At 50.8% G+C, this 18,674-nt stretch overlaps 3 protein-coding genes and 2 pseudogenes across 3 annotated transcripts; all 5 read right to left on the bottom strand.

Annotated features, from left to right (window-relative positions):
• Positions 1 to 409: 409 nt before the first annotated feature.
• SAPIO_CDS5058 (DNA repair protein rad51) lies at positions 410 to 4,101 on the bottom strand (the record flags this gene model as incomplete). The annotated part of the gene is made up of 3 exons (XM_016787458.1): positions 410 to 1,245; positions 1,345 to 3,381; positions 3,459 to 4,101. The coding sequence occupies 3 exons, from the start codon at positions 4,099 to 4,101 to the stop codon at positions 410 to 412; spliced, it is 3,516 nt and encodes a 1,171-aa protein (XP_016642960.1).
• Positions 4,102 to 4,937: 836 nt separating this feature from the next.
• SAPIO_CDS5059 (DNA repair protein rhp51) lies at positions 4,938 to 6,125 on the bottom strand (the record flags this gene model as incomplete). Its single annotated transcript, XM_016787459.1, has 3 exons — positions 4,938 to 5,749; positions 5,818 to 5,965; positions 6,036 to 6,125. 3 exons carry the CDS (start codon positions 6,123 to 6,125, stop codon positions 4,938 to 4,940), a joined length of 1,050 nt encoding a protein of 349 aa, XP_016642961.1.
• Positions 6,126 to 6,876: 751 nt separating this feature from the next.
• Positions 6,877 to 7,467, bottom strand: SAPIO_CDS5060 (annotated as a pseudogene; the record flags this gene model as incomplete).
• Positions 7,468 to 9,309: 1,842 nt separating this feature from the next.
• Positions 9,310 to 9,843, bottom strand: SAPIO_CDS5061 (annotated as a pseudogene; the record flags this gene model as incomplete).
• Positions 9,844 to 17,378: 7,535 nt separating this feature from the next.
• SAPIO_CDS5062 (Proteasome subunit beta type-6) lies at positions 17,379 to 18,250 on the bottom strand (the record flags this gene model as incomplete). Its single annotated transcript, XM_016787460.1, has 2 exons — positions 17,379 to 18,066; positions 18,153 to 18,250. 2 exons carry the CDS (start codon positions 18,248 to 18,250, stop codon positions 17,379 to 17,381), a joined length of 786 nt encoding a protein of 261 aa, XP_016642962.1.
• Between the last annotated feature and the right edge of the window lie 424 nt (positions 18,251 to 18,674).

An 18,674-nucleotide genomic window follows, 5' to 3' on the forward strand; every position in this document is an offset into this window, starting at 1 on the left:
TTGTTCCTTTTTATACCAAGTCTTGTTGTTCTCCTACTAGACCAGCTACGTTCTTTGTGTATCTATTAGCATATGGGTATGGCGTCCGGTTTTTCTCTCTTTGCTCTTCACGAATCAGGCGGCTAGTCATCGGAGACGAGTTGGCGAAGAAGTGAAAAAAGCGTTTCGGACTGAGATACATGTTAACTGTTTTCTTCTACCCTACGAGATAGCCCTCGTTGTGAGAAAGAAGAGGCGAAAGGGCGGGTGTGAGAAAATAATAATCTACTCCTGTACATTTCATACTTCGCTTTACAGAGACGTTCCGGTATCCTTCCGTTGTGTTCAAAAATGACTCGCACAATATCTTTTTCCCATGATAAATACAAGCAAGCTTAGCCTTGATTTTTTCTTCCTCCCTCGCCACCTTTTACAGAATCTGCATGGCATCATCTGCCTCGAACCCAAATTGATCATTCTGGATAGCCGCAATCCTGTCCAGTTCCTCCTGGTATTGCTTCCGCACATCCGCCAGCGTCACCACCTTCCTCTTGCCAGGCTTCACGCCACCCTCGGTGTCGCTGACCTCTTCGGAAAAGATCCACGCCTGCTTCGGGTTGACGCAACTAAGAGCATTTATGAGTAAAAGATAGTGCCTTGTCACGGGTGTATCGAGGACATCCTCGCCGACAAACTTGTCTCCCTCGCCGGCGGCCTGGAGCTTGTGTATTCTTTCTAGAAGCACGGAGGCGGCTCCCCTATAGTCGTTGCGGCTGATTCGCCACGAGTAGTGGATTTGGTGGTAAGGCACGCCGTGGACAACGTCACCGGAGGAGCGGCATTTCTGGGTGAGGATATCATCAACGGTCGCTGTGAGACCGGTGAAGGGGAGCGAAGTGAGTTCGATGTTGTGGCAGGATTCGCACATCTTGTCAATCAGCTTGCGTAAGCTGGAGTGTTGCACCGCCTGATCCGTCATGGACAGGAGGGCTGCATGTGCCACGTCGAACGAAGAAATGGCCACGGCCGCATTGAACTGACGGCTGAGCATTTCGGCCCGAATAAGCTGCGCTTCGGCCGGGTTGGTAGAGGATATGAACTGAAGTGCTAACCGCGAGAACTCCACGACATAAGAGTATGCCCGAGCCTTTTCGAAGATAGAGACGATATGACAGTAGTATTTCGCCATGCCTTTATAAAGCAGGTTCCATTCGGTGTCATCAAGAAGACCGACGCTATGCCTATCTGTCCCAGCATCTTCAACGCCTAGATGAAATTCAGCAATTAGTACACGCTCATCCCGGACACATACCAAAAGAAAAGGGGAGGGAAAATGAATAAGGCGGGGGTCTAAAATTCACTTACTTAGACCGATAGCCGCCTTCTTAAAGTAAATAGAAGCCGATGAATAGTCCCTCAAGGCGAGGAATACACGGCCTTGAACATATGTCGAGAATGGAGTACGGTCACTGAAGGGGATGAGTTCAGCAGCGAGGTCCGCCCTATCCCTCTTGACGAGGAAGCACTGAATATGTGCTGGTGACAGTTCAATGTCGCTCTCCGGCGAACAAAGGCTAGCCACGATGTCGGTAAGGCTCGAAGCGAGCGGCTCGCGCTTAACATCGCCGAACCCAAGGAGATGTCCGACGCTGCCTTCCAAAGCTGTGATGGTCTGCATTTCGTCGTTCCCGCGTTTCAAGGCTACGGGAGACGACGCTCCACCTCGTTCCATCCGCAGTGGGACAGAGATTTCCGCTTTCGAGAGCCAGCGAAGGAGCTCGAGCCGGCGCAGAACGTCGACTAGCCTTCGGAAGACCGTACCAATGTCCACTCTGTGATGTAGTGCGTCCTCTTCTTGCTCAAATTCGAACTCCATGTGCACCAGCAGGATCAGCTGGCTGAAACACACCTTCCATTGCAGCGCCAAGTTGTCCTGGACTGATTTCACAACAAGTTTTCTACCAAACTCGGTCAAGGGATGGCGGATGTTCCTGTTAGTGGAAGCATCCGGCGCAACAAGGTCAAGAATCTGGTTGTATAAGTCAAGAGTCACGAGGTTAAAATTCTGACCCAGATTTTCGACCACGGGAATGCAATCTTCTTCCGTAACGCCCCGCCAGAACCCAGCTTTGTCGGAGAAGTACTGGATGCGCTCCAAGTCCGTTTTCGTTGTGTCTTCGAAGAGCTCTGGGCGCAGCACGGCATTGCATACTTGCATGATGTTGTCTGGCAAAACATCCAAGAAAGAGAGAGCAGTGGAAACTAGCTTGGCCACATCCTTTTGTGAGCCTTCCGGGCGAGACAGGTTGTGGTAAAGTTTCTCCAGTTGGCTACACTCGCGAATCGCGGAGACAAAGTCGGCGCACACAACCCAGGCCGTGTCCGCAGCCGAGTCCAGCACTAGGGATACGGCCTCGCTTCGCCTTTTATCCAGCTCCACCAGAAGACGGTAAAATCGTCTCCAGTGAATTTCGCTCGCCGACCTGAATTGCTCATAGTCCATGCCGCCAGATGGACCCCGCTCCAACGCGGCTGTAGACGCAAGGACTAAGCATATCGACTCCGGTAGGCTCCTTGGCCCTTTGGACGAGCCCTCGGTCTTCTTCCCCAGGCCACGTTCATATATAGCCAGCGCGGTCTCTAAGGTGGACCTCGTGAAACGACCAGGACAAAGGATCACCTCGAGCCACCTCTCAGTGGAATCGATGGGGTCACAGGGTCCGGATGTTTCAGCCGTGGGAAGGCTAGAGTCGAAATACACGGCATCACTCCCCGACTCCCACGACTCAGTCATCTCCGTCAGTGTAAGCCGAAGTCTTTGGACGCGGTAGGTTGTGTTGTTCTTCCATAGTATCCAAATGTGCAGTTGGGCGTCAGCAATCTCTGAGATGGAAAAATCGGCGAGCGTCCAGGCATCAGAGAGGGATGGCGCATTCGGGATAAAGTGGTCATTGGGGTAAGCATCCTCTAGAATAAGGTTGGAATCGGTTTTTGCCAAGACTTTCCAAAACTTGAACTCGCCTGGACCGATAGGAGAGAAAGTAACGCACACGCCCCGGCCGGGACCCGTCTCAATGATGCGAACCAGGTTTGTTTGGGACGGATCTATTGTCCACTTCCCGATCTCTTGGGGATTTCTCTCGGCATTCAAGATATCGACCGTGTGGAGGATTTGTCCTGTTCGGGGGTTCCATATCCGCATACGATGATCAATACACACCGTAAACAGGAACGAATAGTCCAGACCCAAAGATGACACGTGAACTGACGCAGCAGCGCTATAGTCCATGTTTATCTTCCCATACTTGACTGTGCTGCTTCCGCGGATGGGTAAGAGGTTTCGAAGGCCTTGTGCCCACGTTTGAGAATTATAGTTTGATTCGATCCAGGGGTTCGCAGAAGCTGATGGGGTGTGCGTCGATTAGCAGGGGATTCCTCTACATCGCGGGGGAAGATAGATACTGCACTATAGTACATACCGTCGTGAGCATGGTTCCTATCAAGCCGAACTAAACCCCCGTCATGAAGGGTAACGAGCAGGGTGTTCGCGCCGGCGGCTACCAGTCGATGGGGGTATCTAGACGCCAGTGAGGGGGGAAGGTGCACACGGCAAACATCGCCAATATTAGAATCGAGAGATGACCTGCGGCAAAAAAGATCTGGCCGCAGAGAGAATGAATAGAGGTGATTCGACTGATCAATGACGTAGATGAAGAGCGCATCATGATCGTCGGGTTCAGTCAAGGCCACGCAAGAGGGCTGTATCGGAATGGTGAACTTGAAGTTGAGCACGAGGGACGCGTCGGGCGTCTTGTTTTGCTTGCATACATCCACGGCTCGAACGCTGAGGACGGTCCCATCCTCGAGAACCCTCCACAGGAAGCTGGTGGGGGATGTTGATAGCTTGCGCTGGAAGATTGACGACGCTGGCGACAGGTTTTTTTGCGCAAAAGTAGTTTCTTCATCCAGATCCGTCCCATGACTACCCGTATATCGTCGGTACGCTCCTCTAGAATGCGATGACGGGGCCGGCACTCGAATGTTGGCGACGAAGGCAGAGGACGATGGCTCAAGGTTTAGGCGCGTTTCCTTGAATACGAACGGTGCATCTCTCGACTCCATTTCGGCCCCATGTAGCCGCGCTCGGCGGGAATTCGAAATTAATTACTTGGCGACCGCGCAAGGAATTTGTCGTCGCTGCAAGGGCGGAAGGAAAGAAGGTGTTGGTTGTCGAGAGGGATGGTTCCAGTTATGGTGTCGGATGGGTGAGGTTGATGATGTCGCGAAATATTTTGATTCCAGTGATGAGGTTGAGTTTGTATGGCTCAGGAAGGTGGTACCCGAAATTCACTATTATTTAGTATGCTCCTGCAGTGTACTTGGACGCCTTGACGGTGTGGAAGGTACAACTGGCTCGAATCCTGACGCTAATCCAGAAGAGGAAATTAGCTTCCAGTGCCTTTTCCTGCCTTTTGGGGGGAGGAAGAGGGGCTGTAAGACCTGATGTTGCAAGTGAGGTTTCCAGAAAATGATCACACCTGACTTGAGCAAGCTATCACGTTCAAATTACTGTAATTGATATACGAAGGTAAAATGAATCAAGTTCACAGTTGAAGATACAGGTGAAAATGGCCCTCGAGGTCAGAGAAAAACGGGTGATAGATGTATTCGTAAATTGATATCAACTCTTGCTCGAGGATCAGCCCTTGGTTTGACTTTTCCCCATCAACAAACAGTGAATAGTCCCCTTCGATATAAGTACATATTGTATTATTATCAATGCATTTTGCTCTAACAGATAGGAGGAGCTTGCAACCCAAATACCGAACGCCGGCCATGCACTAATAAAATAGACAGGATTCCCTCATAAGATATGCCCATCGGAATGACCCATTACCCATGCCCGAAACGTCATACAGCATCATTCGTGGCTCTCATTTCCCACGTACGTATACTACTCACTCTTTGTCCACGTCCTTGGGCGCTGGATCTCCAATGCCATCCTCGTTAATGGCAAACAGACAGTCACTCTCGGGCAAGCATGGGCTATCATAAATCTTGGCGATTCTCGTCTCGCCGCGGCCCTTTTTGAGACTGATACGGGTTGTACTTGCGTGGGCAATAATGTTGCCGCCGATGGGCTTCTTCGGGTCCGGATTGAACATGGCGCTCGGACCTCCATCGACCTGCGCGACAACTTGGTTCGTGATCACAACGGCGATGCCGAACTCATCCGCGAGTCTCTGCAATGTACGCATGAACTTGGCAAGGTGGGTTTGTCGTGACGATAGTTCTCCGCGACCTAGGAAGTCGGTTCTGTAAAGGGAAGTAGCGCTATCAACGATGAGCAGCGAAAATCGAGTCTCGCACATCATCGAAGCCGCCTGGTTGAGGAGCTGAAGTTGGTGGTCGGAATTATACGCTCGGGCATACGCGACATTGTCGAGGACTTCTTCCCCGGATAGGCCGAACCTGTTTGCGACTGCCAGAAGACGGACTGGCCGGAACGTACCCTCGGTATCAATGTAGAGACATTTCCCTTCGCCACCTCCCATATCGAATGGGAGCTGACAGGTAACAGCCAGAGTATGACAGATTTGACTCTTCCCCGTTCGGAATTCTCCGAAAAGTTCCGTTACTGAGCCTGTCTCAATTCCTCCTGCCAAGAGAGTGTCTAGATTCTTGGATCCGGTCGTTATACAGATCAACTCACTCCGTCGCTGGTGCATTTCGGTGGCAGTTGTGAAGCCCATAGGAACAAGTTTAGAAGCTGAGAACCAAAAAAATACGTATTAGATTATTTGGTTGAGGCGGGATCTCCTGAATGGAAACGCTCACCTTCACCTAGGATTTTTGCCGCTTTTTGTTCCGATATACCCTTGATCTGCTCGAGGACTCGACGAGGTGTGTAGGCCACAGACTCGACGGTGTTAAAACCCCCATCCATAACAAGTTGAATATCACGCTTCGTAAGTCCCGCAAGTCCCTAAGAAAGCACAATTGTTAGCCAGGCTGCAGGGCCTCGCTACGTGATCGAGCCGATGATGGACGCATACCTCAAGGGCGGTGAGTGGGGTTGGCGCGCCGGGACCTGTCATGCTCATGTCTTCGCCATTGTGATCATCAAAACTCTCTTCCTCGGCCATTTTAAAATATCTACACGAAATTAAATCGAAGGGTTGATTGGAGCAAAAGCTTTTGAATTTCGGATTGCAAGAAAGACATGGAGTTTTAGAAGAAGGAGCGCTTGAGACGGGACGACGCGTTGTGGTGCGAGCCCAAGGAAATAAAGGAGGGGAAGGATACGCCAAGCCACGTGACCTCGCCCCCAAATGCCTAGAAGACCACTTCCCAGGCAGCGAAGAAATCAGGAAGCTATGTTGGATTTAGCCCACTACGCCAAAAACAAGCGACATGCCTCTATAGCGGGTGTCCGATATTGGAGCTAAATCTGTTGTTTCTTTTATTCCAACAGGCTACGAAGTAAACTCGATTCGTTTACGACCCAGAAGAGCCTCCAATCCAGAACTCTAGCCATTATGCTCCAAGAAAACTGCCTCCGATAGCCGAGCATCGCAGACGAGAAGCAAATAGGCCGCCATTTTTCAGGTTAACCGAAGTCCGTACTAATTCATCACAGAACACAATTATATCACGAAGCGCCTTGGAACGTTTTGACAGTTTGGAATACCTTTGAATTTTCAGATTGAAGCTAATTTACACAACATTATATATAAAGACAAACTGAGCACAACCTCCAGTCCTCCTATTACCAAGTTAATGAATGAATCCTGTCGCTCTGCTAACTCCAATACCTATGCCATGAAAAATCCGAAGCGGAGTCTTGCGTCCGGCAGGGACGGTAAGTCTCGTCGGAATAACACGAGGCCAGGTCGTTTATTGGATAGTGATGCGGCGAGCCTCGGCCTTCTTGATCTTGGGAACAATCACACTCAGGATTCCGTCGTTGAGGCTGGCGGTAACCGACTGGGTATTGACATGGGTGGGGAAATTGAAGCTCCGGGCGAACTCGCCAACGCTGCGCTCAGAGAGCCAGTACTTGGCCTTATCCTTAGGTTCCTCGGCGGCACCCGTAGCAGCGACGCTGGATTCGGCGCCTTCCTCCTCGACGGTCGCCTTGTGGGGCTTCTTCGCCTCGCCGGACTCAATGGCGCCGGCAGAGGTCTTGCCCTCGAGAGCTGGGGGGGTTCCCTCGGTGTAGGATCGCTCAACGCGCCCACGGATGACCATGGTCTGGGGGTCGGAGAACTCGATGGTGACATCACTCTTGTTCAGGCCGGGAAGTTCTCCGTGAAGTTCGTAGGCTTCCTCAGTCTCGCGGACATCGAACTTGGGCTGGAAGTTGGGGAGGCTGGTGCGGGAGGTGCCGCGACCCTGGCCTGCCTGGTAGGTATCAAAGTCTTCGAGGAGACGGAAGAGGGGGCCGAAGCCCTGGTCGCCGTAGAAGGATCGTGGGAAGAAAGCCATTGTGCGTGATTGTAGGTTTGGGATGTGGTGGTGGGCGATGTGTCGAGTGGTGATGGTAGGGGTGACTCTCAAGAGAGATCTATAGGGCTTCATATACAATTCGAAGATTTGGTTTGTTGGAGCTGTCTTTGTTGTTTGTAGTGCTTGATTGCTTGTCGAGAAGAAGAATTGATGATTTGGAGGCAGAATTCTGGCATCCTTTTATACTTGAGCTCACTTGAGCTCGTTCATTCTCGGAAGCTCTTGAATACTCGACAACAGGTCTACGCGGCATGCTCTCGTCATCACAAGTGAGCACGCGAAAGTTCTCAAAATCGTAAAGATGTAACCTGATGGATCTAGAAACTTCATGATAATCCAAGCCATAGATTGTTGCTTACACCATTGGAATTTGGGTTATGTGGCGGGACCAATCGACGATTCCAGGCGGTTGTAGACGATCACCGATCAAAGAGGATCAGTTGATGAGGCACCTTGAGAGATCTCGAGAGACAGTGCGAGATTGTGCCAGAATGTTCCGGAACATTTATTTGTTCCAGCTGCCTTTCACGGAAAATAAACAATTGAACTAATTTTCGCTGGTCCAAGTCGTTGCGTCCATTGAATGACTAATCACAGCAATACACTCCATCAATATTGACAATTGTATCAACATGATATCACCAAAACTGCACATTAAGCACAACAGCCCAGGATCAACGCCAACAGTCGCAATTCATATTGTTCTTGCTGGATTCGAGCAGGTCGTTTTTCACTCAGAAAGTTGACCTGACTTAGGCGCACTTTGAGCCCTTGTTCTAACTCCACTTTATCGTCAGGTTATGTTGCCTGGACTGAGTGTTAGTTGGCACTGTATCACTGAGTAGTACGACCTGGTCTCGAAGTTCGCGACATCAAAATGCGAAGCGAAGCGTAAGTTTATTGATATATCATGAGAATGATATCAATCTGCAGTATCCCCTTAACCGCAGCGGTATTTTTTTTTTTTCTGAGCTACACGCTATCCTCGAGAGAATCACGTCAAGGCTCTACTGGTCGGAAAATCGAGTTGGGCCCCCTCTCACAGCTGTCGCCTTCAACCACGCGGAACCGCAGTGTACCAGAGATGCGCTATGACATCACCAGGATCTAGAACACTCGAGGAAGAAAAAGAAACACGCCAGACTTCCCTCCACCAAAAGAAACTGTCTCTCCCTGGGCAGGCTCTATTTACTGCAGATCAGATCACATCACACTCTTCAATGATATCCTTTTTTCCCCCCTCTCCAAGACTTCAATGTTTCCTCCCCAATGGCGTGAGGGCTAGGCAAGATGGTGACAAAAGGATATGCCAGCATTCCTGGCTTAGCGGCAGCCGGGCGGCGAGAGAGCATGGGTGAAGGGATAAGGAGATGGTTCGGAACATAGAGAAGGTGGGGTGGCGTACCTCACCTTATTGGCCTCCCTCTAAACTGTTCCAAGGCGACTAACTTCACGCGATTGGTGTCCAGTCTCGTCCTGCTTGCTGCCATGAGGAGGGTGGAAACCGGTAGGCAAACTTGCTTCTTGCCGATGGACCACCATCATATCCGTCCGGCCGCAGGAAACTCGTTCGATTGATCAGTGACTGATAACGGGTCAGTTTCTAATTTCCATATATTTGATATATGCCTTAATACTCATCAGGAACGGCTAGCTCCGGGCACGTCCGGGGTACGATGTTACGGACAGTGGTCATCAAATCATTGCTCTAGCTCTAAACTGCCTATCCTTTAGTCTGTCTACGAATAGAGATCATATAGCTATAATTCAGCGCTCCTCGTAATTCACTACGCCCAGCCAGCAGCAAACAGCAAAACAACACTAAGTGTCAAGGTTTGGCCTCGGATGAGACGGGGGGTATGCCGTCATCCCCGCCCCGGGAGGAGGAACACCGGATGACGCAAGTCTGGGGCTCTGGATCGAGTTGAAAAGCCCGATTAAACGCCGCCCAACACTTGGTTCAAGCTCCGTACCGTCCCGGGCGATTTTCACCTCCCTGTTTGCATTCCAGGGGTTGCGGAGTCCTCGGGTCCTGTAGAATGGAACACGTGCAGTCGACAGCCACTCTAACGTGAATGGCTTCCCCCAACTCTTTGAAAGTCTATCGTCATCTCCATCCACGCCGCCAGCCACGCTCTCTTCGTCACTCTTATCATCATTGCCGGCATCGTCTTCTCCTCGATCAATCTCCCAGAATATTGTTCCACGCGCCAAGTCGTCGACAATCCTTCCCTTCGGGGCATACTCGGTGCCGTCGGTTGGAATTGCTTTTGGGACATCGACCGCCCCGGCGGACTGTGCCGAGGGCGCAAACTCAATCGCCGCGGCGGGGTCTTCGTTGATAGGAGATGTCATTCTAGCATACCCGAAATATTCGCCTGATTTGTTCGCCGAAAAGATGAGGTATACACTATCTGCTGACTTGATATGGAAGGCTGAAGTTAGCTCGGCAGCTCAGAGTACGTGGTTAGCATGAAGGAAACATGCCTGGAAAGCCGCATTCAGCAGTTCTTCGTTGTGCGACTGCGTCGCCCATATTCCATTCTTAACACTTATTCCCAAGTCCTCAACTGTCAGACTCTTGAGGATGAAGTATCTCTCTTTCTCCTGCCCCTCCCCTCTCGGTGTCTCTGACGTCGTTTTTGCAAGTGGAGATGCGACGGTCGAAGTCGATTGGGTATATCCGCTACCTTCACTTTCGGGCATTGGAATTTCTGACGCTGGAGCTGGGGAAGGTGTAGCCGTAGCCTCCTCAATAGCCTGCGCACCCGCTCCGGGGCGTTCTGCTACACCTTTTCTCAATCTACTCACCAGGCGTACGGACTGAAACCTTGAATCATGGAGCCTCTGCTGGGCTAATACACACGTCTGTTCGTCTTTGAAGTTGGCAAAGGCGCAACTGCTCTTGGAAATCAAGAACAGAGATTCCAGCCCAGGCGCTTCTTTGCAGACATGATTTACAAGGCTCATGAGATCCGTGTGTGGCGGCAAATTTCCAATCCAGATAGCGTGTCCTAGGATCACGAGAAATTCTTGGTCAGTATTGCTATCATCACCTTTTTTTTCCCTCCCCTTTCTGTCTCTTTTATTTTATTTTTCTCCCCCATCCCCCCCGTTCCTTTTTTTTTCCCTTTCTTCTTGGTTCGTTCAAGTCGGGATCGGCGGCTACACACCTCTCTGTTTCGGTTTTCTCGGCGGACCCCTTACGACCCCTTGCCGGTCGACCGCGGATTCGGGCCCTCTTGTTCCCCTCTTTAGGTTCCCAGGAAGCTCGCGGCTCACCACGTCAGAGGCACGGGGCCCGCTACCTGCCGCGATCACAGGCGGTGTCGTCCGAGGGTCCATTTCAGGCACCGGGTATGCGGTGTATTGCCGAGGTGCGTGTTGAGATATCGGATGACTCGACGGCGGGTAATAGTAGACGGTCTGTTGGGCCTGAGTGACAGGGATATGGGTACTCGTCGGCAGTTGAGCTTGATGGAACGCAACGTTTTGTCTAGGATGCATTACTCTCGATGCCGGATGGACCTGGTAAACAGGTACCGGATAGTACGGCTGCCCTGTCGGAGTTTGCTGAGAATAGAACGCTTGGTTATGCAAGTGAGTCCCCTGAGCCGGATAGTGGTGCGGTCGAGGAATCTGCGATACCCCAGCGGAAGCCGATGCTGAGTGGTACCCGGGCTGGTATTGTCCCCCATGACTGTTTGGGGCGGTATATGGTATCTGCGGAAGTATTGCACTCATCACACTCATGTTAAAGGTCGGCGGTGGGTTTGTCGATGATTGCGGCATGTCGAACTGGGAAGAGAAGGCATGTGAGTGTGGCTCGTGGTGATGCCGGAACTGTGAATCGGAAGGCTGCCTGGCAGATTGTGCCTGACGGCTCGGACCCGACTGTCCTCCGGCAATGGGCGGCGGTCCCCTCGGGTCCTGCGAGGCACTTTTTGTTTGTGTAGCATCTCCCATCTGGGTGTTCCGTAAGTATGGAGATCGTGGTGATGCTTGGGTTCACGAATGAATGAAGCGTCGTCGATAAAAAAGGGGTTGGGGGTATTGTATTTTCTCTACTACTTGCCGTGTTTTGATCCTTGGTTCTGATTGCGTCTACAGAACTGGATATGCCTTACTGTCGGTGCAGCTCGGGCTCGAATGGCTCTTAAAAAAAACTCACTTCGCCTGCTTTGTCTTCCTCTTTTTGTCTCGAACTTGAGCCCGACGTTGAAAGAAAGCAAACGCCTTTACTCGAGCAGCTTAGATGGTAACGCATGCCCTATTTGAGCCAGGAACCTTGCACATTCAGGTCAATGGCAAAAAAAATAAGTCTCGACCATATGGCTGATATTAAAGGAGGCGGCTGGCGAGAAGGGTGGTCCTATGAGAGGAATGGAAAGAAAAGCCGCCTATGGTGGGGTTTTCTATGCACGAGTGTAGGTGCTACGTGGTTCCGTATTAGCAGACATCAAGTAAGAAGCCACAAAACGAGGTCTCTCGTGAGTACAACCAGGGTTCCCCTTGGCTTCTGTACTCCTCCCACAATCCCGTCCGCGAGAATTCGTGTGGGTGGGGTGGGCAAGCAGGGCAGGGCAATACCGAGGAGCAGTGAGGCGGTACGAGTGGCAAACGCCTTACCCGGCTCCCTCCTCGCAAGGTACAATGATTGAGATGTGCATGATTCTTGTGGCCACTTGGCTGCTTGAGTATTCTCCCCGTGGCCATAGTGGGCTCCAAGGGGTTGCAAGATCCAGCATTACAAGATAACTTAGGACCTTCCGAATAGCACGTACCGTCTCGTGTCTGATGGTTCTCAACAGAGGCAATATGCCGGAGAGAGTATAGTAACCCGAAAGAGACCCGAAGAAGCTTCTTAAGACTTGCAGAAGATTCTTGTAGCAAGCAGTTGCCGCATGGAGCATGAGGTGTTCCAATGGGTTGGGTCTTCTTCTATCTCCCCCTCCTGATAGGTTTAGCTTCATACCCTGCAGATTTCCGAAAATAGAGACCTGAGGGGCGGATGGGGTTTAACTCCAAGGCTCCCCAAAGACAGCGTATCAAAGTTGATGATGTGGAGATATGGGTTGTAACGCCCAAAACCGCTAGCAGTTAGTACTGGTGATGACAAGCAGATAGGACTAGGGTTCCCCTAATTGAATCTCCCGCGCCTTTCGTCTTTGATTGGGGGAGGACGGATAAAAGGTGAGCCTGACTGAGGGTGCCGTTCATCGAATTAGAAAAAGGAGACTCAGCTCTCATGAAGGCTTATGACGACATGGGTTTGACAGTTATATCAAGGTCATCCCTGAGAATGCAAGTTCTTGCCGAACCTCGAAAACCTAAGGAAGATGGGTGAAGAGCCTATTGGCTACTTGGAGGGTGGAAAGGATCAACATATGGCCTTTAAAAGGAAGGATCACTGTTTAAGAAGCGCCTTATCCACGGATGGATGACGATGGTACTGACGCCCGTAATAGTGGAGGCCTGCCGTTCGAGGCAAAGAGCGAAGGAGGGCGGTCGGGTGTGCCGAAATACGGGGTATATGAGCGCCCAGTTGGCTGGTTTACTTCTCGGGGTGCTCCACAGGAGGATGGGGCCAGAAGCACACGGAAACTGGAGAACGGTCGTCGACCCTCGGGTCGAGATATCGCCACTCCATACTTGAGAGATGAGGCTCAAAGGGGGGCGAGGACGACGTCATATGTGAACGACACCCAGAATGTTCAAGATCAAGGCCCGGACAAAATATGGGTGCAATGATGGCACCCCTATCCAAGTATAGGTGCGGCGCATGGAGTTAGAGTAAGCTTCGTCCCGACATGCCAAAGAAGGTAAATCGGAAAGGTTCCAGAAGGCGATAGATGCTAGGAGTACACCTTGGAAGCATTAGTTCTAATCTAGTACTAGGAAGTACCAGTAAACTGAGAGGGCACTAAGAGTGATGTTAATGTCAAGTCACCACATCAAATCCAGCTCACCCGACTTGTAAACTACCAAGTAGAGCGTACAGAATGTACAGAACGTACAGAATGTACAGAATGTAAAGAACGTACACGTACATTCTAGGATGAACTTGAAGGCGTCCCACCACCCCAATGACGAGGGAAATCGCTAAATGCGCGGGCCTCGCATCTTGGATGCGACTAAAAGTTAGGACAGGTTACCTGGCTGGCTGACCCCACGAAATACGGCGCCTTCGTATCTGCACACCCCGTCCATTGGTTCTCAGGGTCGTCCAGGGGAGGAGTGTCCGAAAGTCAATGGCCAATGGCGAAGGGACTACGAAGTAAACCACTCCAAATCGCAGCACCAGACGCTGATGCCATGATACATCAATTGATCGTTTGCCTTGGATATCGTCGATTCCCAAAGAACCCTCGTATTTGGAGTAGGCGATTCCAAGCGGTCCCATTCACATGCCCGATTTAGACAAGCTACCATTCGGGCGAGTTCGATGCAGGCGAGGCCAATAAAACCAAATTAGTTGGCTTCCAGCTTGTTTAAAAGGTGGCGCTGGCTTCCTCCGTAAAGCGACCTGGTTTGTGTTTGTTGAAGACTGAAGCTACCCTCAAGCACTATCCGGATCAATTGTGTATCTCTTTGCCTGGTATGGCAGAAGTTGGGATCCGCCAGGCCAAAGGTTCCGCCGTGAAGAACGGCCAGAATCGAACTAGGGGACAAAATAGAATAGCTCAACTAGTATTACTTGGTACCCAGGGGCAGGCCGGTGAAGGCTTCGACGCCTGGATGTAACCAGGCCTGGTTGCCTCGGGGTGTACGAAGTACCCAACTGTGATCAATTAATATTGATGAATTGAAGACTATCCGAGCTAAGTACCAATTTTGACTCCTTCAAGTACTTCGTCGCACGAGGGTTGACGTGCATTGCATCCCCGGACTTCGTCCCATCAATTGATCCATCAATGTACTTCGTAACAGAGGAAGCATTGTACTGTACAGCTTTCAAGTGTACTTTTAGGTTTGGTATTCCGAAGTACACTGTTAGCGTACGCATCCCTCGGCACACGGCACTCGAACTACTTCAATATTCGTCACAATGCGTAGGTCCTGCAGCACAGCAATATCCTTGGCGCAACAGTGAACGGGATGGTCAATTGATGTGGGCTCCATCAATCCACCTTGGACCTGAATTGTGGAAGCCGACATGGTGATGTCAGAGCCCCACGAGCCTAAAATTTAACTTCAGTTCCTGTTCTTGACAATAAACTGCAGCATGAACAGTCCACTGAAGGAAATAAGTGTCACCGATCAATTGGTATCTAGGAGACAGGTAAACGTTTAGAGTAGAGATGGAGGAACCGAGGGCCAGGCGCTATGGAAACACGCAACTCTCGCACACTTTGATTCCGGGAATGTTGATATGTCGAGGAGCGGAAAATGAAATGTCTGGAATTCCGTCCTCAGCCCTCCATCTCGGTGCGCTTGATCGCGTCGCTGATGTGGAAGATCAATGAAGGCGAAGGCATGCGGCCACAAGTTACATTGAAGAACCTTGACCAATTGTAATAATAATCTCTAGTCCTCGGTATCAACATTGCCACCGAGCGCCTGTGCCCCAGTAACCCTTTATTAAGTTGACGCCCGACAGCGTACGGAGTACTTCGTAGTGTACCTGTGGAATGAATCCCCAGACTTACAAGTAGATTACTTCGTAGACTACTACTTTGTAGACGTTGTTGTGAGGATTGTCGTCTCTTCCACCACGCGCGACAAGTTTAGACTCCCAAGCAGGAACAGCTTCCAGGGGTAAGTATCAGCGATTTAAACCAAGATTAAATTACCCCTCGAAGCTTATACGGAGTACAGTGGTCAGTGCTTAAACTAGGTCAATGCTACTAGCTGAGTTGACTTGGACACTGGAGATGCCTTGACGGAGAAACCTCGACCTAGTGTGGCAAAGTAAACATCAATCCCACATCGTAGTTTACAAGTACGGAGCAGTTTACTTCGACCAAGTCATCTATGTACATCAGATTGATAGGATGAGACTGGTGGCGGTGGCGTGTACCTTAAGCTAATCTTAACATTTAAACGTTTACTCCGTAGATTATGCGTACGTACTTGCAAGTTGCAGTCGCCGTGAAGTTGTGGAATGACGTATGCGACTTGCACTTGAAAATCTACTGTCAAGGAAGTTGCCATGGAATTGATGCGCATGCACCAAGCATCGAGCGTCAAGCATCAAGAATCAACCAGGCATCAACCGAACCCTAAACGTCCTCCCAACGGCTTGCCTCCCGCCTTATTTTACCACCAACGCCGCCACTTGATCTTCATTCCTCCCGAAGCGGGCCACGTGTGCCGTCTAAACTCCCAAGAATCATGTTCCGAGTGCAGACCCGTATCCGGTGAGCCTAAGTACGTCGATGTTGTCCCATTGTTCGAAACCCGCCACCACATCTAGCAAATATTTCGCCTCACTCTTACTCCGTACACACACCAGTCGTCGATCACTGACAGGTCGTAAGTTAATTTCTATCAAAGTGAACTTCTCATAGTCTTCAGGCCACGTCCTGTGCCCATGACGTACTCCGTAATACTACTCCGCGCACACGATGACGCGCCCGAGAAATTCCGGACACTCCAGACTACAGAAGTATTTTCGACATATCATATACTCGCCACCTATATTTGGGTTTTTTAGAAAAGAAGCCTTGCTGCTTTACGTATTCTGAGATACAAGATCCCACACCAGATACAGTCACTGGCAATAATTCTTCTTGGCTCTTGTACATCTCCCAGATTTGCCCAGGCCCAACGTATGTGGTCGGATAGTCCAGTCTTTGTCCTCAGGGCTGGCACATGATAAAACTTCTTCGCTTGGCCCTGAATGCCTCTCCTCTCCTCCAGCAATATATGCCGTGATGACGTGACGACGTGACGACGTGGCGGCCGAAACCATTGGGGAGGACCGAGAAGAGCTGGTAACAATCAATCCCCCAACCAATCTCTTTGCCCACGAATCGCCACGCTCGCGGACGATATTCTATTACCGTGCCCAGTATCGCGCCTTGGACCAGGCCGCCCTTCTAGGCCCGGGGGTTGAGCCCTCGTCGGCAGAGTATGCGTAGATAATCGGCTCTCAAAAACCAAGTTCGCTATTTGACGAGGGCGTGTAGCATGACGTAACTGGCAAAGAGTCCCTGGGTAGAGTCCTTTGGCGGCTAGGCGCCACGAAAGGTTACTCATGTCTTCAAATGGGATATTTGGGGAGATTGCCCTGGCTCGTACGCGCGAGGCCTGACGTGTATGTGGCCAATACGATATAGAGATAGGCAGCTCGAGGGAGGAGACCTTCTCTACGACCAGAAATTAGTTGGTTATGGGACTATCATCAGGATCCCCCCAAGAGCTCCTGGAAGTCCGTGCCCAATTTGCGGCGGAATATTCATTCGAATGGGGTAGGATCGATGGTTCGCTCCTCCTCATGCAATCCTGCCCTTCAATGAGGCGATGACTATAGAGTCTAGGAGACTGGTTGTTCGTGGGAACCGGGGCGGTCTGCGGCGCTCGGTATCAATTCAAGGCAACCTAGCACCGTGCCCGGATGCAAATCAGACTAAGCGCCGTACTTTACATGCGTTCTATGGTACCGGGTTTATTCATTCCATCCCGTATGTATTAGACATAGAGACCTACAAAATAAGGGAGGTGTTGGCATACTCGCTATCAAGGGCATTAAACAATGCCCTGTAGCGGGTGTCGATGAGCTGGTGGGCTGCACATGCACATGCCACTGCAAGCGTGTAGACCACGGTTCGGGATTCACAGGGACAAGAGAATCGAGATGACGAACTTATGAATTCCTATTTAGTTAAACCGACACAAAACGACGGGGTATGTTGTACAAGAGAGGGATGTGAGCTACCAGCCCTCCCTTAATCCTTCTTCAAGGGGACGACGATCTCCTCAATACCTTCCTTCGTGATAACCATCATCTGGAGAGCATCGCCAACCTCAATATGGCGCTCCACGGCGCCGTCGAATGCATCCTTCACCAAGTTCTCGACCTTGGACCTCGAGAGTGCGACCCGCTCCCTCTCCTTCAAAGCGTGCCCTTCACCACTTCCCGGTATGAACTGGTTCTTGAAGTTGACTTGGTTGTCGAGGAACGGCATAATCAAGCTTCCTGCGGCACCTCCGGCACGGCACTGCTCCCTCTCGTAGCTTCCCACCGGGTCATACGAGTAGACGGCTCCGGTTCCATCCTCATCAATGCCACCCAGGATGGCATGGGCGTAGTATGGGAAGAACCTCTTCTGGTAAAGAATAGTCGCTAGGCGTTGCGCGCAAGCCTTGACAGAGATCGCCTTTCCGTGACGATAACGGTACATTTTGCAGATGGCATCAAGACGGTCCTTGAGCGCTTCGCCGTCGGCAGCGAAGCCTACCACAGACAAAACTATCGTTGCATCGTCCTGGGACGCCGTCGTGCCGCCAATCTTGAACACCTTTGGCGCCCATCGAGTGTTAATGGAGTATCCAGAGGTATGTCGGGTGTCGCCCGCCACAATCACGAAGTCATCGCCAGCAATCGCAAGAGTAGATCCTCCGTTGTCAGAGTAACTAAGAAAAAAAAAGAAGAAAATATAACATGGTTAGAGCCTATTAACAATACTGATGGTGAAAACGGCGAAACGGGGAAGCCTTACGGGCTGAACCGATGCTCCCTGATGTTACCTTGGGCAGTATGTGGTGTATCGGAGAAAGAATAATTTGGGCCATTCATCAAGGGGTTTTGGCTGAACATAGCTGCAGAGTGCTCCGGTGCAACGGAAATCTGTAGTGGATATCGTGGATGTAGAGCGCGCGGTTACTCGAATCGAGGAATTGGGGATGAGAACAAGATGGTGGTTGAAATTGGGTGGGCTGCTGGCAGGCTTCAATCGAAGTTGTTATGTGATGACAGCATGGTTAGTGCACGCGTTCCGGCTGGAGCCTTGCGCAGGAGCTTCCTGCTTAATTGCAACAGCAGTGACAATTGGACAAAGCTGACGGGGTAGCTCCTGATGACTAAGCAGACCTTTGTTGGGTGAGATTACGCTGTCTTGGCAACGACATATTGTTCGATTTCAAGATGAAGAGAGAGCGTATTTTATCGAATCCATAGTTTTTGAATTCGTGAAAGTCTCTCCGCACTTGACTTTACGGTGCAATTCCGACCCTACCCTTGC

This window comes from Scedosporium apiospermum, assembly GCF_000732125.1.
Source record: "Scedosporium apiospermum strain IHEM 14462 chromosome Unknown SEQ_SAPIO_0096, whole genome shotgun sequence".
Classification (NCBI taxonomy): Eukaryota; Fungi; Ascomycota; class Sordariomycetes; order Microascales; family Microascaceae; genus Scedosporium; species Scedosporium apiospermum.